We start from the raw sequence: 18,604 nt of genomic DNA on the forward strand, positions 1-18,604 counted from the left end.
CTTGTATATAGATTCTCCATGCAGGAGATAAATGCCGCACAGCAGAAATATTCCATATATATATACAGACCCGATGACAAACAATCACTGTGTTATGAAATATTTATACTCTTCAGGCTGCATATAGTGCAATATCTGGGATGGGGAGGATAGAACTGGTAATTTATATGGCCATACCCAAGCAAACTACGGCTTATTTCCTTCTCGTCCTCAGTAGACAGATTGGCAAGTTATGTGCAGTTTATGAGCTTAAGATATTTTGTAACTTTCACACAGTAAATCCCCCAACATGAACCCTGACAACATAAAATGACTTAATAATGATAAAACTGTGTTTAAGATAAAAATGATAATAAAACTTTATTTAATATGAAATTTGTTAAACCAGATTCTAATGGCCAGTATCGATATATATCAGGTACATTAAATTTCATATTAAGTTTACCAAGGTAAAATGTATTATTGTCTCAAGTATGATAACAATAACAATCAAAATAAGTTTTCATATTCAAACATCAAATTAGATGCAATAAGTAACAGAGACGTGTAACAATCAAATTTATTGCTATGGATAATTGACAAGAAAACTTTGCATTTCAGTAAAAGTTTTGTTTCGATTTTTTAGTTTAAATTATAAAGATGCTCCTCGCTGACAAATGTATTTTTTCACTGCCGACAAATGGTATTATTTTTCCCATCTTGAAACCAGGAGCAGACAAATAAGCATTTTCTTCAGTTACAAAAGTTACTTATTTTACACCATTACCACCATTGAAACGTTTGAGATTCTTATTTTGAATCAAGAAAAAAATTTCAAAAATAATTGATTGCATTCCGAAAAAATTCTATGACACTCTGCCCTTTATAAAATTAGATACTGCTTGTGCATGCACCAAAAGCAAATTAAATTATCTTGTATGTATTTTTGTGTTAATTAGATATATACGTATGCACGAGTTATTGTTCAAATAATTGGTATCATTTATGCCCTGTCGGCGGTGGAGCATCTTTAATAACTGTTAACAAACTTGTTTTTACGTACCTTAATTTTGCGTTATCATACCCAAGGACTTAGAAACCCAATTTATTTCATAACTACACCTCTATGGTTCTACTTTACCTGAATATTTTGTATTTGAAAAATAATCATGACAATTTAATTTCACATGAAAATTAATGGCTCCCAAAAATCAGTTGGTTTACAGCATCTGAGTGTGTTTTCTGCTATGATGTACATCTGAGTGTGTTTTCTGCTATGATGTACATCTGAGTGTGTTTTCTGCTATGATGTACATCTGAGTGTGTTTTCTGCTATGATGTACATCTGAGTGTGTTTTCTGCTATGATGTACATCTCAGTGTGTTTTCTGTTATGTATCATTCGATGATTCGTCACTCCCAATCTCCTAAAGAACATGATATCTTTATCCACACCCACATGGTTTGTAAGCCATTAACCTTTATGTGAATGAAAGGTAGTGACTTAATGAAAACTGACACTGTTACAAATTCAAAAGGTATAATAAGAGAGAATAAGCAACTCTGTCTTTCATTGACTGAAAATATGTCCTTGAGTGAATACGGTAACTAGGATCTTCACAATAAGTACTGCATTGACATGGCTATAATGAATCTCTGAAGTCAAAGATTAAGTCAGCATGACCATTGCAGCATGGTCACTAGTTAGGATTGTCAAGTGGAAATGGTTCATACAGAAACAAGCATTGTGTAGAGTGTAGGTAGTGAGAGTCACACAACACAAGTAAACGTCAGGGCAGTCTATTCTCTATCCTCAATACTCCAGGGCTTCCTATCACTTATGATCTCAACACCCCTGGACTATCTTATAGTAGAATTGGAGGAAACAGATTAGAACAGGTAATTTAGTCAGTTGATGTACATCAAAAGAGCTATATAACGGTACACTGTGGTAAGCTGCGTGGCTTTGATGTTGGACGTCGCTATCTCTATAGTCTTCAAAGGAAATCTTTGCAGGCCTTTGATTGCTTAAGCTGTTTGCCTCTGAACTGGGTAACTGAGGATACCACACACTACGCTCCACTGAACACATGGGTAACTGAGGATACCACACACTACGCTCCACTGATCACATGGGTAACTGAAGATAACACACACTACGCTCCACTGAACACATGGGTAACCTAGGATACCTCACACTATGCTCCGCTGATCACATGGGTAAATGAGGACACCACACACACTACGCTCAGCTGATCACATGGGTAACCTAGGATACCTCACACTACGCTCCGCTGATCACATGGGTAACCGAGGATACCTCACACTACGCTCCGCTGATCACATGGGTAACCGAGGATACCTCATATTACGCTCAGCTGATCACATGGGTAACCTAGGATACCACACACTACGCTCAGCTGATAACATGGGTAACCTAGGATACCTCACACTACGCTCCGCTGATCACATGGGTAACTGAGGATACCTCACACTACGCTCCACTGATCACATGGGTAACTGAGGATACCACACACTACGCTCCACTGATCACATGGGTAACCTAGGATACCTCACACTACGCTCAGCTGATCACATGGGTAACCTAGGATACCACACACTACGCTCTGCTGATCACATGGGTAACCAAGGATACCTCACACTACGCTCCGCTGATCACATGGGTAACCTAGGATACCTCAAACTACGCTCCGCTGATCACATGGGTAACCTAGGATACCTCACACTAAGCTCCGCTGATCACATGGGTAACCTAGAATACCTCATCCTACGCTCCACTGATCACATGGGTAACTGAGGATACCTCATATTACGCTCAGCTGATCACATTGGTCACCGAGGATACCTCACACTACGCTCCACTGATCACATGGGTAACCGAGGATACCTCACACTACGCTCCACTGATCACATGGGTAACTGAGGATACTACACACTATGCTCCACTGATCATATGGATAACTGAGGATACCACACACTGCGCTCCACTGAACACATGGGTAACTGAGGATACCTCACACTACGCTCCACTGATCACATGGGTAACTGAGGATACCGCACACTACGCTCCACTGATCACATGAATAACTGAGGATACCACACACTACGCTCCGCTGATCACATGGGTAACCTAGGATACCACACACTACGCTCCACTGATCACATGGGTAACTGAGGATACCACACACTACGCTCCGCTGATCACATGGGTAACCTAGGATACCACAAACTATGCTCAGCTGATCACATGGGTAACCGAGGATACCTCACACTACGCTCAGCTGATCACATGGGTAACTGAGGATACCACACACTACGCTCCACTGATCACCCGGGTAACTGAGGATACCACAAACTATGCTCAGCTGATCACATTAGTAACTGAGGATACCACACACTACGCTCCACTGATCACCTGGGTAACTGAGGATACCACACACTACGCTCCACTGATCACATGGGTAGCAGAGGATACCACACTCTACGCTCCACTGATCACATGGGTAACCTAGGATACCTCACACTACGCTCAGCTGATCACATGGGTAACCAAGGATACCTCATATTATGCTCAGCTGATCATATTGGTATCCGAGCATACCTCACACTACGCTCCACTGATCACATATTAAATTGGTAACCGAAGATACTTCACACTACGCTTCCCTGATCACATGGGTAACCGAGGATACCTCATATTAGGCTCAGCTGATCACATGGGTGACCTAGGATACCACACACTACGCTGGGCTGATCACATGGGTAACTGAGGATACCACACACTACGCTCCACTGATCACATGGGTTACCGAGGATACATCACACTACGCTCCGCTGATCACATGGGTAACCGATTATACCTCACACTACGCTCTGCTGATCACATTGGTAACCGAGGATACCTCACACTACGCTCAGCTGATAACATGGGTAACCTAGGATACCTCACACTACGCTCCGCTGATCACATGGGTAACTGAGGATACCTCACACTACGCTCCACTGATCACATGGGTAACTGAGGATACCTCACACTACGCTCCACTGATCACATGGGTAACTGAGGATACCACACACTACGCTCCGCTGATCACATGGGTAACCTAGGATACCTCACACTACGCTCAGCTGATCACATGGGTAACCTAGGATACCTCACACTACGCTCCACTGATCACATGGGTAACCTAGGATACCTCACACTACGGTCAGCTGATCACATGGGTAACCTAGAATACCACACACTACGCTCTGCTGATCACATGGGTAACCAAGGATACCTCATATTATGCTCAGCTGATCACATTGGTAACCGAAGATACTTCACACTACGCTTCCCTGATCTCATGGGTAACTGAGGATACCACACACTATGCTCCACTGATCATATGGATAACTGAGGATACCACACACTGCGCTCCACTGAACACATGGGTAACTGAGGATACCTCACACTACGCTCCACTGATCACATGGGTAACTGAGGATACCACACACTACGCTCCACTGATCACATGGGTAACTGAGGATACCACACACTACGCTCCGCTGATCACATGGGTAACCTAGGATACCACACACTACGCTCCACTGATCACATGGATAACTGAGGATACCACACACTATGCTCCACTGATCATATGGATAACTGAAGATACCACACACTGCGCTCCACTGAACACATGGGTAACTGAGGATACCTCACACTACGCTCCACTGATCACATGGGTAACTGAGGATACCACACACTACGCTCCACTGATCACATGAATAACTGAGGATACCACACACTACGCTCCGCTGATCACATGGGTAACCTAGGATACCACACACTACGCTCCACTGATCACATGGGTAACTGAGGATACCACACACTACGCTCCGCTGATCACATGGGTAACCTAGGATACCACAAACTATGCTAGGCTGATCACATGGGTAACCGAGGATACCTCACACTACGCTCAGCTGATCACATGGGTAACTGAGGATACCACACACTACGCTCCACTGATCACCCGGGTAACTGAGGATACCTCACACTACGCTCAGCTGATCACATTAGTAACTGAGGATACCACACACTACGCTCCACTGATCACCTGGGTAACTGAGGATACCACACACTACGCTCCACTGATCACATGGGTAACCGAGGATACCACACACTACGCTCCACTGATCACATGGGTAACCTAGGATACCTCACACTACGCTCCACTGATCATCCGGGTAACTGAGGATACCACACACTACGCTCCACTGATCACATGGGTAACCGAGGATACCACACACTACGCTCCACTGATCACCTGGGTAACTGAGGATACCTCACACTATGCTCCACACTGATCACATGGGTAACTGAGGATACCACACACTACGCTCCACTGATCACATGGGTAACCTAGGATACCACACACTACGCTCCGCTGATCACATGGGTAACCTAGGATACCACACACTACGCTCTACTGATCACATGGGTAACTGAGGATACCACACACTACGCTCCGCTGATCACATGGGTAACCTAGGATACCACAAACTATGCTAGGCTGATCACATGGGTAACCGAGGATACCACAAACTATGCTCAGCTGATCACATTAGTAACTGAGGATACCACACACTACGCTCCACTGATCACCTGGGTAACTGAGGATACACACACACTACGCTCCACTGATCACATGGGTAACCTAGGATACCACACACTACGCTCCACTGATCACATGGGTAACCTAGGATACCTCACACTACGCTCTGCTGATCACATGGGTAACCAAGGATACCTCATATTATGCTCAGCTGATCACATTGGTAACCGAAGATACTTCACACACTACGCTCCACTGATCACATATTAAATTGGAAACCGAAGATACTTCACACTACGCTTCCCTGATCACATGGGTAACCGAGGATACCACACACTACGCTCAGCTGATAACATGGGTAACCTAGGATACCTCACACTACGCTCCGCTGATCACATGGGTAACTGAGGATACCTCACACTACGCTCAGCTGATCACATTGGTAACCGAAGATACTTCACACTACGCTTCCCTGATCTCATGGGTAACCGAGGATACCACACACTACGCTCCACTAATCACATAGGTAACCAAGGATACCACACACTATGCTCCGCTGATCACATGGGTAACCCAGGATACCTCACACTACGCTCCACTAATCACATGGGTAACCCAGATTACCACACATTACGCTCCGCTGATCACATGGGTAACCCAGATTACCACACATTACGCTCCGCTGATCACATGGGTAACCGATTATACCTCACACTACGCTCTGCTGATCACATTGGTAACCGAGGATACCTCACACTACGCTCAGCTGATCACATGGGTAACCAAGGATACCTCACACTACACTTCGCTGATCACATTGGTAACCGAAGATACTTCACACTACGCTTCACTGATCACATGGGTAAATGAAGTTATCTCACAGAGGTGAATTGTTTCCTAATTCATGGATGTACGATAATGGTAGTAATTGAGTAGTGATTATTGTTAGATTCAGACAAGTCAGTAACTATGTGTTTGTAGATATCATAGACGTTATACACTAATTATACAATAGGAGGATTACAGATGTCCACCCTCGGTCGTATCAGGACTGCAGGACAACCATGGTCACCAAACCTGGAACAAAAAAAACACTCTTATTAGTATAATAGAATAATTTCCAAGTAGAAAGAGAGAGAACATTTTATGTTACCTGAGAAAGAGCAGTAACAAATCTCTACCCCATGGAAAATGTGAGTGGGATCCCAAAGGGACTTTACTGTCCCAGTGGGATTACAGTGGGATATCCAGTAATATCCAACTGGGATTTTTCTAAACCAGGATCCCGGATGACCAGGATTCCTACTGGGATTTCACATGAACGGAATCCAAGCTTGTAGTTACACCTCTTTAATTTTTTTGGAACTCTTTTTTCTTTAGGCAGTTCAAAAGATGGAGGAAAACCACTGGGATCCCACTGGGATTCCCAGTAAAATTTTCCATGGGATATTGTCAACCACCTTCATGTCAGATAACTTCAAATTGCACAACTATCTTCCAAGGGGACTGTTGTGACCATTCAGTGCTTTCTAAAAAGTAATGTAAGAATTGATTATAAAGGAGAAAGCAATCTGAAATGTTTTAAAAATTAGTTTGGTTTATGTAGCCTAACTTCCTAGCAAAGGAAATAGCAGCTATTCCTCATCTTTACGTCACAAGAATTATTTATTTGTGTTTTGGGAGACTACTGTTCTACTGTACATTTTGGGTTTTATATTTAGTATTTACAGTGCTACATCACTGAAGCATACTAAAGACATTGGACTGTACACCCTAACTGTCACATTAATGATACTGCAGACCTGGAGAAACCTGTCATCTAATTCCAGAAGTGCCGGGCCAAACACAAACAGGAACAGCAATAGACAGTGGTAATGTCACCATCAAGAAACAGAGCCTGTGAAGACTTCTAATATTCTATTTTCCTTGATGAAATATAGGATGTGTTATAAATAATGGATAAGACTTGGATCTGTAACACCACATGTCATAAAATACATCCGCCGTATGCACTCTCATCCTAAATTAGCCCTTCAATATGTCACAATGCTAATACCCACTCTGTGATTGAGACACTAGCCGACAGAATATGGCTGAAGTGCTTCTCTGGCCATCTATAACATTCACTAATTGGCCGACTATAAATGAGGAAAGATATAACCTATACCATTACTTCTGTGTCAACATTCTGCCGAGGTGACAAATAAAACCGCTCATTCCGTTATTGATTTCGGGTTATATGAACTATTGAAATGGATTTTCTACAAATCACCAAGAATTTACTACTGTGTCCTGATAACAGAAATAACATTATCGTGTTTCCTAAACAATGCTGTGTAGTTGTTAAACTTTGCGGGTGTAGAGATTGACTGTACGGAACTTATTCGCGGGTGTTTATATTCACGAATTATATTGTAGCCTTTGAAAGCATCATTTAGACAACAGGTTATAATATGAACGATCATAATTTTTATAAATTTTGCAAGGTATTAAATTTAGCGAATTCTGATGGATCTGTGTATTAAACGATATATTAGGAGCTATTAAATATCTTTATAACTTATTTCACAGTGAAATATAAGGTTTTACGGTGAACATAGAAGCAATATACTTCACTCCAGTGAAAATATCAATTTTGATTGTTATGTCGTAAGTTTGTGTGGAAAGTGACATATTTCTACCCAAAAATATGACGTTATGCTCACAAAAATATGAGGTAATAAATGCAAGGGCAAATAACTATGTCAAATACAATGGTGGAATAACCTTTTGCGGAACTAGGAGTGATGGTCTTCTGTAAATGAAAGCGAGAAAAAATGTAAAAGAACCGGTGAAAAATATCAAGTTTCCACCTAAAGATATAACTGGTATTCATCAAGAAACAAGGAATATCCTCTATTTATTAAACAATAAACCTATATTTTCTATCAACTTTAAGAAAGAACAAAACATCACATCGGTCAGTGAATGGTCCAGTACTATAGACACTCACTACCACTGTATCACTGCTAGTTCTATCAAGAGACAAAGAGAGCATTGACATATAGGATCTGTGAATTTAGGATGTAGTATATTGTTATAGAAATTCTTGTTCTGACATGTAAAAGAAGTAGGATGTTTAAAATTAAACATGATTACACCTCAAAAGAAAATTGAGGTTATACCTGTAGACTATAACAAACTTGGTAATAGTCCTACTTATCTCAGAACCCTTACTGTCCCACAAGCCTGGTTAGCTTATCCCCACAGGATTATCTAGACTGTTGAGTTGGTAGTCCTATACCTATATCCCTTACTGTCCCACAAGCCTGGTTAGCTTGACCCCTCAGCATTATCTAGACTGTTGAGATGGTAGTCCTAGCCCTATCCACAAAAAATATATCTATCCCTTGCTGTCCCACAAGCCTGGTTAGCTTGACCCCCTCAGGATTATCTAGACTGTTGAGTTGGAAGCCCTGTACCTATCCCTTACTGTCCCACAAGCCTGGTTAGCTTGACCCCTCAGCATTATCTAGACTGTTGAGTTGGTAGCCCTATACCTATCCCTTACTGTCCCACAAGCCTGGTTAGCTTGACCCCTCAGCATTATCTAGACTGTTGAGTTGGTAGCCCTATATATCTCTCTCCCTTGCTGTCCCACAGAGCCTGGTTAGCTTGACCCCTCAGCATTATCTAGACTGTTGAGTTGGTAGCCCTATACCTATATCCCTTACTTCCCACAAGCCTGGTTAGCTTGACCCCTCAGCATTATCTAGACTGTTGAGTTGGTAGCCCATTTACTTATCCCTTACTGTCCCACAAGCCTGGTTAGCTTGACTCCCTCAGGATTATCTAGACTGTTGAGTTGGTAGCCCAATACATTATCCCTTGCTGTCCCACAAGCCTGGTTAGCTTGACCCCTCAGCATTATCTAGACTGTTGAGTTGGTAGCCCCCTGTCCCACAAGCCTGTTAGCTTGACCCCTCATATTACTAGACTGTTTGAGTTGGTAGCCCTATAATCTTCCCCTGTCCCACAAGCCTGGTTAGCTTGACCCCTCAGCATTATCTAGACTGTTGAGTTGGTAGCCCTATACCTATCCCTTGCTGTCCCACAAGCTCTGGTTAGCTTGACAGCATTATCTAGACTGTTGAGTTGGTAGCCCTATCTCCCACAGACTGTTGAGTTGGTAGACTGTTGAGTTGGTAGCCCTATACCTATCCCTTACTGTCCCACAACTCTGGTTAGCTTGACCTCTCAGCATTATCTAGACTGTTGAGTTGGTAGCCCTATACCATATCTCTCCCTTGCTGTCCCACAAGCCTGGTTAGCTTGACCCTCAGCATTATCTAGACTGTTGAGTTGGTAGCCCTATACCCTATCCCTTACTGTCCCACAAGCCTGGTTAGCTTGACCCCTCAGCATTATCTAGACTGTTGAGTTGGTAGCCCTATACCACAATCTTCTCCCTTGCTGTTGTCCCACAAGCCTGGTTAGCTTGACCCCTCAGCATTATCTAGACTGTTGAGTTGGTAGCCCTATACCTATCCCTTACTGTCCCACAACCTGGTTAGCTTGACCCTCTCAGCATTATCTAGACTGTTGAGTTGGTAGCCCTTATACCTATCCCTTACTGTCCACACAGCCTGGTTAGCTTGACTCCCTCAGCATTATCTAGACTGTTGAGTTGGTAGCCCTATACCTATCTATCCCTTGCTGTCCCACAAGCCTGGTTAGCTTGACCCTCAGCATTATCTAGACTGTTGAGTTGGTAGCCCTATACCTATATCCCTTACTGTCCCACAACCTGGTTAGCTTGACCCTCACATTATCAGACTGTTGAGTGGTAGCCCTTACTTACCTTACTGTCCCCACAAGCCTGTAGCTTGACCCCTCAGCATTATCTAGACTGTTGAGTTGGTAGCCCTACTTATCCCTTATCCCTTACTGTCTCCCACAAGCCTTGGTGGTAGCTTGACTCCCTCAGCATTATCTAGACTGTTGAGTTGGTAGCCCTATACCTATCCCTTACTGTCCCACAAGCCTGGTTAGCTTGACCCCTCAGCATTATCTAGACTGTTGAGTTGGTAGCCCTATACCTATCCCTTACTGTCCCACAAGCCTGGTTAGCTTGACCCCTCAGCATTATCTAGACTGTTGAGTTGGTAGCCCTATACCTATCCCTTACTGTCCCACAAGCCTGGTTAGCTTGACTCCCTCAGCATTATCTAGACTGTTGAGTTGGTAGCCCTATACCTATCCCTTACTGTCCCACAACCTGGTTAGCTTGACCCCTCAGCATTATCTAGACTGTTGAGTTGGTAGCCCTATACCTTATCCCTTACTGTCCCACAAGCCTGGTTAGCTTGACCCCTCAGCATTATCTAGACTGTTGAGTTGGTAGCCCTATATTTATCCCTTACTGTCCCACAAGCCTGGTTAGCTTGACTCCCTCAGCATTATCTAGACTGTTGAGTTGGTAGCCCTATACCTATCCCTTACTGTCCCACAAGCCTGGTTAGTTAGCTTGACCCCTCAGCATTATCTAGACTGTTGAGTTGGTAGCCCTATACCTATCCCTTACTGTCCCACAAGCCTGGTTAGCTTGATCCCTCAGCATTATCTAGACTGTTGAGTTGGTAGCCCTACATTTATCCCTTGCTGTCCCACAAGCCTGGTTAGCTTGACCCCTCAGCATTATCTAGACTGTTGAGTTGGTAGACCCTATATATCTATCCCTTACTGTCCCACAAGCCTGGTTAGCTTGACCCCTCAGCATTATCTAGACTGTTGAGTTGGTAGCCCTATATTTATCCCTTGCTGTCCCACAAGCCTGGTTAGCTTGACTCCCTCAGCATTATCTAGACTGTTGAGTTGGTAGCCCTATATTTATCCCTTACTTCCCCACAAGCCTGGTTAGCTTGACTCCCTCAGCATTATCTAGACTGTTGAGTTGGTAGCCCTATACCTATCCCTTACTTCCCCACAAGCCTGGTTAGCTTGACCCCCTCAGCATTATCTAGACTGTTGAGTTGGTAGCCCAATACCTTATCCCTTACTGTCCCACAACTCTGGTTAGCTTGACCCCCTCAGCATTATCTAGGACTGTTGAGTTGGTAGCCCTATACCTATCCCTTACTGTCCTCACAAGCCTGGTTAGCTTGACATAAATTGAAACTATTGAGTTGAGTTGGTTATGATATATAAGTAAAACCCATCAGATCAGCATTAATGTATCTTTGTTGGACAATTCTCATATCCTGGTGTACTGAAACAACATTCTGAACTAGCCCTGTATTTATATCGTCTCAGTCAAGCCTTGTAGAGAGGATTTCCATCGAAAACATAAAACATTAATGACATCAGGGATACTTTTAATCAACAACACAGAAGCTTCAGAAGTTTGAAACAAAGCACCAATATTGAATAGCACATGATTTATTGATCTGAAATGCTAATTTCAAACCAGATACAGCTGACAGACTCCAGGTCAGAATATCCGTGTCAGGACATCCGCTAACACATTGTTTCATTAAAATCAATATGCAACAATTGATATGGAAAAATGAAAGTGTTTAAAGCAATTCCTTGTTTTAATAGCTAGAAATCTGAATTGTCCAAACATTTGTGCTCGGTCAAACCCTAGATACATGTACATTACCTAGGGTTAGACTGAGCACAAATGTCTTGAAATTTTAATGCTCATTCATCTGAATTATTTATTCTCATAATATATATTTGCCACACAATAGATTTTGTTTGTAAAATTCTGAAATCACTTTACAAAAGAGATTTGTTTTCCAATTTTGCAATTGAATCTTTTAAGTTACAGATAAAGTGCTCATGTGCAGTATAGATATACCTTTTAGTCACATGTGTATCAGAAAACAATATTCTGGGTAGAAGCTGGTACATATTTTGTTACATATTTAGTAGAGCGATACATCATTACTGAGACTACAGCAGTGTGACACATGTTCCATATGGCTAGGAGATATTCTGTGTTATTAGACTGTGAATAATTCATGCGTACATTGACATATCCTGGTATTATATAACTGTCTGAAGGTGATACTGTGATATCATACAAGCTCAGAATATACAATGGAAGTCTGGCTTTATGTGATACTTCTATTCCTTAAAACAATCATAGAAGAAATACACATATTCAGACATACACCAGAAACAAAATATGTATATTTTCATTTCAAAGAGAATAAAAGGTCCAATGGGCCTGAATCTATCAATTGCTATCTAATGACAATACAGACCCACAGCTTTTCTGTATTTGAGATCTGCACCTCATGAGGGTCAAGGTCATTTATTTGAAAATGTTTTACTTTGTCAATAATCATATTTCCATCAGTATTTCAGATATCGAAAAGTCCTTTAGAGATGTTAGCCTATTTGATGCTTGTGACATTGAATTAAGGACAAGTTCATTCATTCATTTTGAACATGCTATACTTGGGAAGCCCGTTACCTCAGAATGCTTCATGCCATTATCAGGTGTTTAGGCTTTTTCGTATAGTTGACTGCTTAAATGTCAACTTAATATACTAATTAAGTCAAACAGTGCCCAGATTTTAGTCTATTTGTCCCCACGGTGACTTCAAATAAAGGTTAAGGAAAGGCTTAGTCCTTAGATGCTACAGGCCAAGAATCAGGTTTTTTTCCCTTTTAGGGGGATGTAGTAGCCTAAATATAGCCTAATCGTGACCTTGAATGAAGGTCAAGGTTATTCATTTAAACAAGCTTAGTAGTAGTAAGTCCAGCATGCTTTAAATCCAATATCAGGTATCTATAATATTGGCCTCTTAGATATTGAGAAAAAATCCTTTGAAGATTTTAGCTTTTTGTGCCCTGTGACCTTGAATAAGCTACATGGTAATGTTTTCAACAAATGTGGTGTGTAAGGACTTCATCCCAATATGAAAAGAAGTAATTCAAAGATCAAGCCTAATTAAACACATTCATTTGAACATCTTTACAACCAAATATCTTGGCATAAATCCCCTTTTAAAACTCAATACATCATTTTGCTTCAGGTTTCATTTCCCTTTTATGAATAAACCCATGATATTTAGAGTTACTTTTTTTTAGAATTACTTGGATTAAGTCTTCTGTGATTTTGTTTAGTTTGATTTTTTGAATGTTTTATTAACAGCCAGTACCATTTAAGAATGTACAAAGAATGTGGTGGAGGAAAGTCTGGGCACCTGGAGAAAAACCATCAGCCTATGATAAGTACCTGGCAACTATCCCACATGGGATTTGAACTTGTGACCAAGAGGTGGAGGGCTTCTGGCAACATTGTAACCATCCAGAAGCCTCTGAATAAGTTTGAAGACCTAAAGCTATTAAAGGAAGGCTTTTTTTCGAAGAGGGATGGGGGGAGGGAGGGGGGGGGGGGGTTTGGATTCTTCAAACCTAGCTAACACCTTATTTAAAATACAGATATTTATAAGACCTCCTTCATAGAGGCCTGACAACATCCTATTAGGGGTTACAGATGACCAGAGGATCTGACAACATCCCATTAGGGGTTACAGATGCATAGACAAACACTATATTAGGGGTTACAGGCCCAGGATCTGACAACAGGCCCATTTAGGGGTTATAGATGAGGATCTGTCCTTTAGTTATAGATGACCATAGAGGATCTGACAACATCCCATTAGGGGTTACAGATGACCTTAGAGGATCTGACAACATCCCATTAGGGGTTACAGATGACCTTAGAGGATCTGACAACATCCCATTAGGGGTTACAGATGACCTTAGAGGATCTGACAACATCCCATTAGGGGTTACAGATGACCTTAGAGAATCTGACAACATCCCATTAGGGGTTACAGATGACCCTAGAGGATCTGACAACATCCCATTAGGGGTTACAGATGACCTTAGAGGATCTGACAACATCCCATTAGGGGTTACAGATGACCTTAGAGGATCTGACAACATCCCATTAGGGGTTACAGATGACCTTAGAGGATCTGACAACATCCCATTAGGGGTTACAGATGACCTTAGAGGATCTGACAACATCCCATTAGGGGTTACAGATGACCTTAGAGGATCTGACAACATCCCATTAGGGGTTACAGATGACCCTAGAGGATCTGATAACATCCCATTAGGGGTTACAGATGACCTTAGAGGATCTGACAACATCCCATTAGGGGTTACAGATGACCTTAGAGGATCTGACAACATCCCATTAGGGGTTACAGATGACCTTAGAGGATCTGACAACATCCCATTAGGAGTTATAGATGACCTTAGAGAATCTGACAACATCCCATTAGGGGTTACAGATGACCTTAGAGGATCTGACAACAACCAATTAGGGGTTACAGATGACCTTAGAGGATCTGACAACATCACATTAGGAGTTATAGATGACCTTAGAGAATCTGACAACATCCCATTAGGGGTTACAGATGACCTTAGAGGATCTGACAACAACCAATTAGGGGTTACAGATGACCTTAGAGGATCTGACAACATCCCATTAGGGGTTACAGATGACCCTAGAGGATCTGATAACATCCCATTAGGGGTTATAGATGACCTTAGAGGATCTGACAACATCCCATTAGGGGTTACAGATGACCTTAGAGGATCTGACAACATCCCATTAGGGGTTACAGATGACCTAGAGATCTGCCCCTTAGAGGATCTGATAACATCCCATTAGGGGTTACAGATGACCTTAGATGATCTGACAACATCCCATTAGGGGTTACAGATGACCTTAGATGATCTGACAACATCCCATTAGGGGTTAAAGATGACCTAGAGGATCAGACAACATCCCATTAGGGGTTACAGATGACCTTAGAGGATCAGACAACATCCCATTAGGGGTTACAGATGACCTTAGAGGATCTGATAACATCCCATTAGGGGTTACAGATGACCTTAGAGGATCTGATAACATCCCATTAGAGGTTACAGATGACCTTAGAGGATCAGACAACATCCCATTAGGGGTTACAGATGACCTTAGAGGATCTGACAACATCCCATTAGGGGTTACAGATTAGTTAAGATCTGACCTTAGAGGATCTGACAACATCCCATTATGGGTTACAGATGACCCTAGAGGATCTGATAACATCCCATTAGGGGTTACAGATGACCCTTAGAGGATCTGATAACATCCCATTAGGGATTACAGATGACCTTAGAGGATCTGACAACATCCCATTAGGGATTACAGATGATCTTAGAGAATCTGATAACATCCCATTAGGGATTACAGATGATCTTAGAGAATCTGACAACATCCCATTATGGGTTACAGATGACCTTAGAGGATCTGACAACATCCCATTAGGGGTTACAGATGACCTTAGAGGATCTGACAACATCCCATTAGGGGTAACAGATGACCTTAGAGGATCTGACAACATCCCATTAGGGGTTACAAATGACCTTAGAGAATCTGACAACATCCCATTAGGGGTTACAAATGACCTTAGAAGATCTGACAACAACCAATTAAGGGTTACAGATGACTTTAGAGGATCTGACAACATCCCATTAGGGGTTACAGATGACCTTAGAGGATCTGACAACATCCCATTAGGGGTTACAGATGACCTTAGAGGATCTGACAACATCCCATTAGGGATTACAGATGATCTTAGAGGATCTGACAACATCCCATTAGGGATTACAGATGATCTTAGAGGATCTGACAACATCCCATTAGGGGTTACAGATGACCCTAGTGGATCTGATAACATCCCATTTGGGGTTACAGATGACCTAAGAAGAACTGATAGCATCCCATTAGGGGTTACAAATGACCTTAGAGAATCTGACAACATCCCATTAGGGGTGACAGATGACCTTAGAGGATCTGACAACATCCCATTAGGGGTGACAGATGACCTTAGAGGATCTGACAACAACCAATTAGGGGTTACAGATGACCTTAGAGGATCTGACAACAACCAATTAGGGGTTACAGATGACCTTAGAGGATCTGACAACATCCCATTAGGGGTTATAGATGACCATAGAGGATCTGACAACATCCCATTAGGGGTTACAGATGACCTTAGAGGATCTGACAACATCCCATTAGGAGTTACAGATGACCTTATAGGATCAGACAACATCCCATTAGGGGTAACAGATGACCCTAGTGGATCTGATAACATCCCATTAGGGGTTACAGATGATCTTAGAGAATCTGTCAAGATCCCATTAGGGGTAACAGATGACCCTAGTGGATCAGACAACATCACATTAGGGGTTACAGATGACCTTAGAGGATCTGACAACATCCCATTAGGGGTTACAGATGACCTGAGAGGATCTGACAACATCCCTTTAGGGGTTACAGATGACCTTAGAGGATCTGACAATATCCCATTAGGGGTTACAACTGACCTTAGTGGATCTGACAACATTCCATTAGGGGTTACAGATGACCTTAGAGGATCTGACAACATCCCATTAGGGGTTACAGATGACCTTAGTGGATCTGACAACATCCCATTAGGGGTTACAGATGACCTTAGAGGATCTGACAACATCCCATTAGGGGTTACAGATGACCTTAGAGGATCTGACAACATCCCATTAGGGGTTACAGATGACCTTAGAGGATCTGACAACATCCCATTAGGGGTTACAGATGACCTTAGAGGATCTGACAACATCCCATTAGGGGTTACAGATGACCTTAGAGGATCTGACAACATCCCATTAGGGGTTACAGATGACCTTAGAGGATCTGACAACATCCCATTAGGGTTACAGATGACCTTAGAGGATCTGACAACATCCCATTAGGGGTTACAGATGACCTTAGAGGATCTGACAACATCCCATTAGGGGTTACAGATGACCTTAGAGGATCTGACAACATCCCATTAGGGGTTACAGATGACCTTAGAGGATCTGACAACATCCCATTAGGGGTTACAGATGACCTTAGAGGATCTGACAACATCCCATTAGGGGTTACAGATGACCTTAGAGGATCTGACAACATCCCATTAGGGGTTACAAATGACCATAGAGAATCTGACAACATCCCATTAGGGGTTACAGATGACCTTAGAGGATCTGACAACATCCCATTAGGGGTTACAGATGACCTTAGAGGATCTGACAACATCCCATTAGGGGTTACAGATGACCTTAGAGGATCTGACAACATCCCATTAGGGGTTACAGATGACCTTAGAGGATCTGACAACATCCCATTAGGGGTTACAGATGACCTTAGAGGATCTGACAACATCCCATTAGGGGTTACAGATGACCTTAGAGGATCTGACAACATCCCATTAAAGATTACAGATGACTTTAGAGGATCTGACAACATCCAATTAGGGGTTACAGATGACCTTAGAGGATCTGACAACATCCCATTAGGGGTTACAGATGAACTTAGTGGATCTGACAACATCCCATTAAGGGTTACAGATGATCTTAGAGGATCTGACAACATCCCATTAGGGGTTACAGATGATCTTAGAGGATCTGACAACATCCCATTAGGGGTTACAGATGATCTTAGAGGATCTGACAACATCCCATTAGGGGTTACAGATGACCTTAGTGGATCTGACAACATCCCATTAAGGGTTATAGATGACCTTAGAGGATCTGACAACATCCCATTAGTGGTTACAGATGACCTTAGAGGATCTGACAACATCCCATTAGTGGTTACAGATGACCTTAGAGGATCTGACAACATCCCATTAGTGGTTACAGATTACCTTAGAGGATCTGACAACATCCCATTAGGGGTTACAGATGACCTTACAGGTATAAATACAGTCTATTCACTTATATTTTATAATTGTTTTAAAGGGTTTAGTTTGTTATTTATAAATAGTCAATTATATTTTGCACTATATTTGTACTGAACTAGCTGACTTTTTTAGTGACATGGTGCATAATGCAACTGATCAATTTATTTTAAACATATTTGATCAATCAACTAACTTACAATTATAACATGAATAAATGAAGTAATCAAATGATATATGA

The 18,604-nt window shown here is 42.1% G+C and overlaps 1 protein-coding gene and 1 long non-coding RNA gene across 2 annotated transcripts; one reads left to right on the plus strand and one right to left on the minus strand.

Annotated features, from left to right (window-relative positions):
- Positions 1 to 724: 724 nt before the first annotated feature.
- LOC138308327 (uncharacterized) lies at positions 725 to 5,836 on the minus strand. Its single transcript, XR_011206112.1, has 2 exons — positions 2,887 to 5,836; positions 725 to 2,844 (listed from the first exon to the last, which is right to left on the minus strand). It is a non-coding gene; the product is annotated as an uncharacterized lncRNA (long non-coding RNA).
- Positions 5,837 to 14,201: 8,365 nt separating this feature from the next.
- On the plus strand, positions 14,202 to 15,281 carry LOC138308118 (uncharacterized). Its single transcript, XM_069249063.1, has one exon. It carries the CDS (start codon positions 14,202 to 14,204, stop codon positions 15,279 to 15,281), a length of 1,080 nt encoding a protein of 359 aa, XP_069105164.1.
- The last annotated feature ends 3,323 nt before the right edge of the window (positions 15,282 to 18,604 follow it).

Source organism: Argopecten irradians, chromosome 14 (assembly GCF_041381155.1).
Source record: "Argopecten irradians isolate NY chromosome 14, Ai_NY, whole genome shotgun sequence".
In the NCBI taxonomy this organism is placed as follows: domain Eukaryota; kingdom Metazoa; phylum Mollusca; class Bivalvia; order Pectinida; family Pectinidae; genus Argopecten; species Argopecten irradians.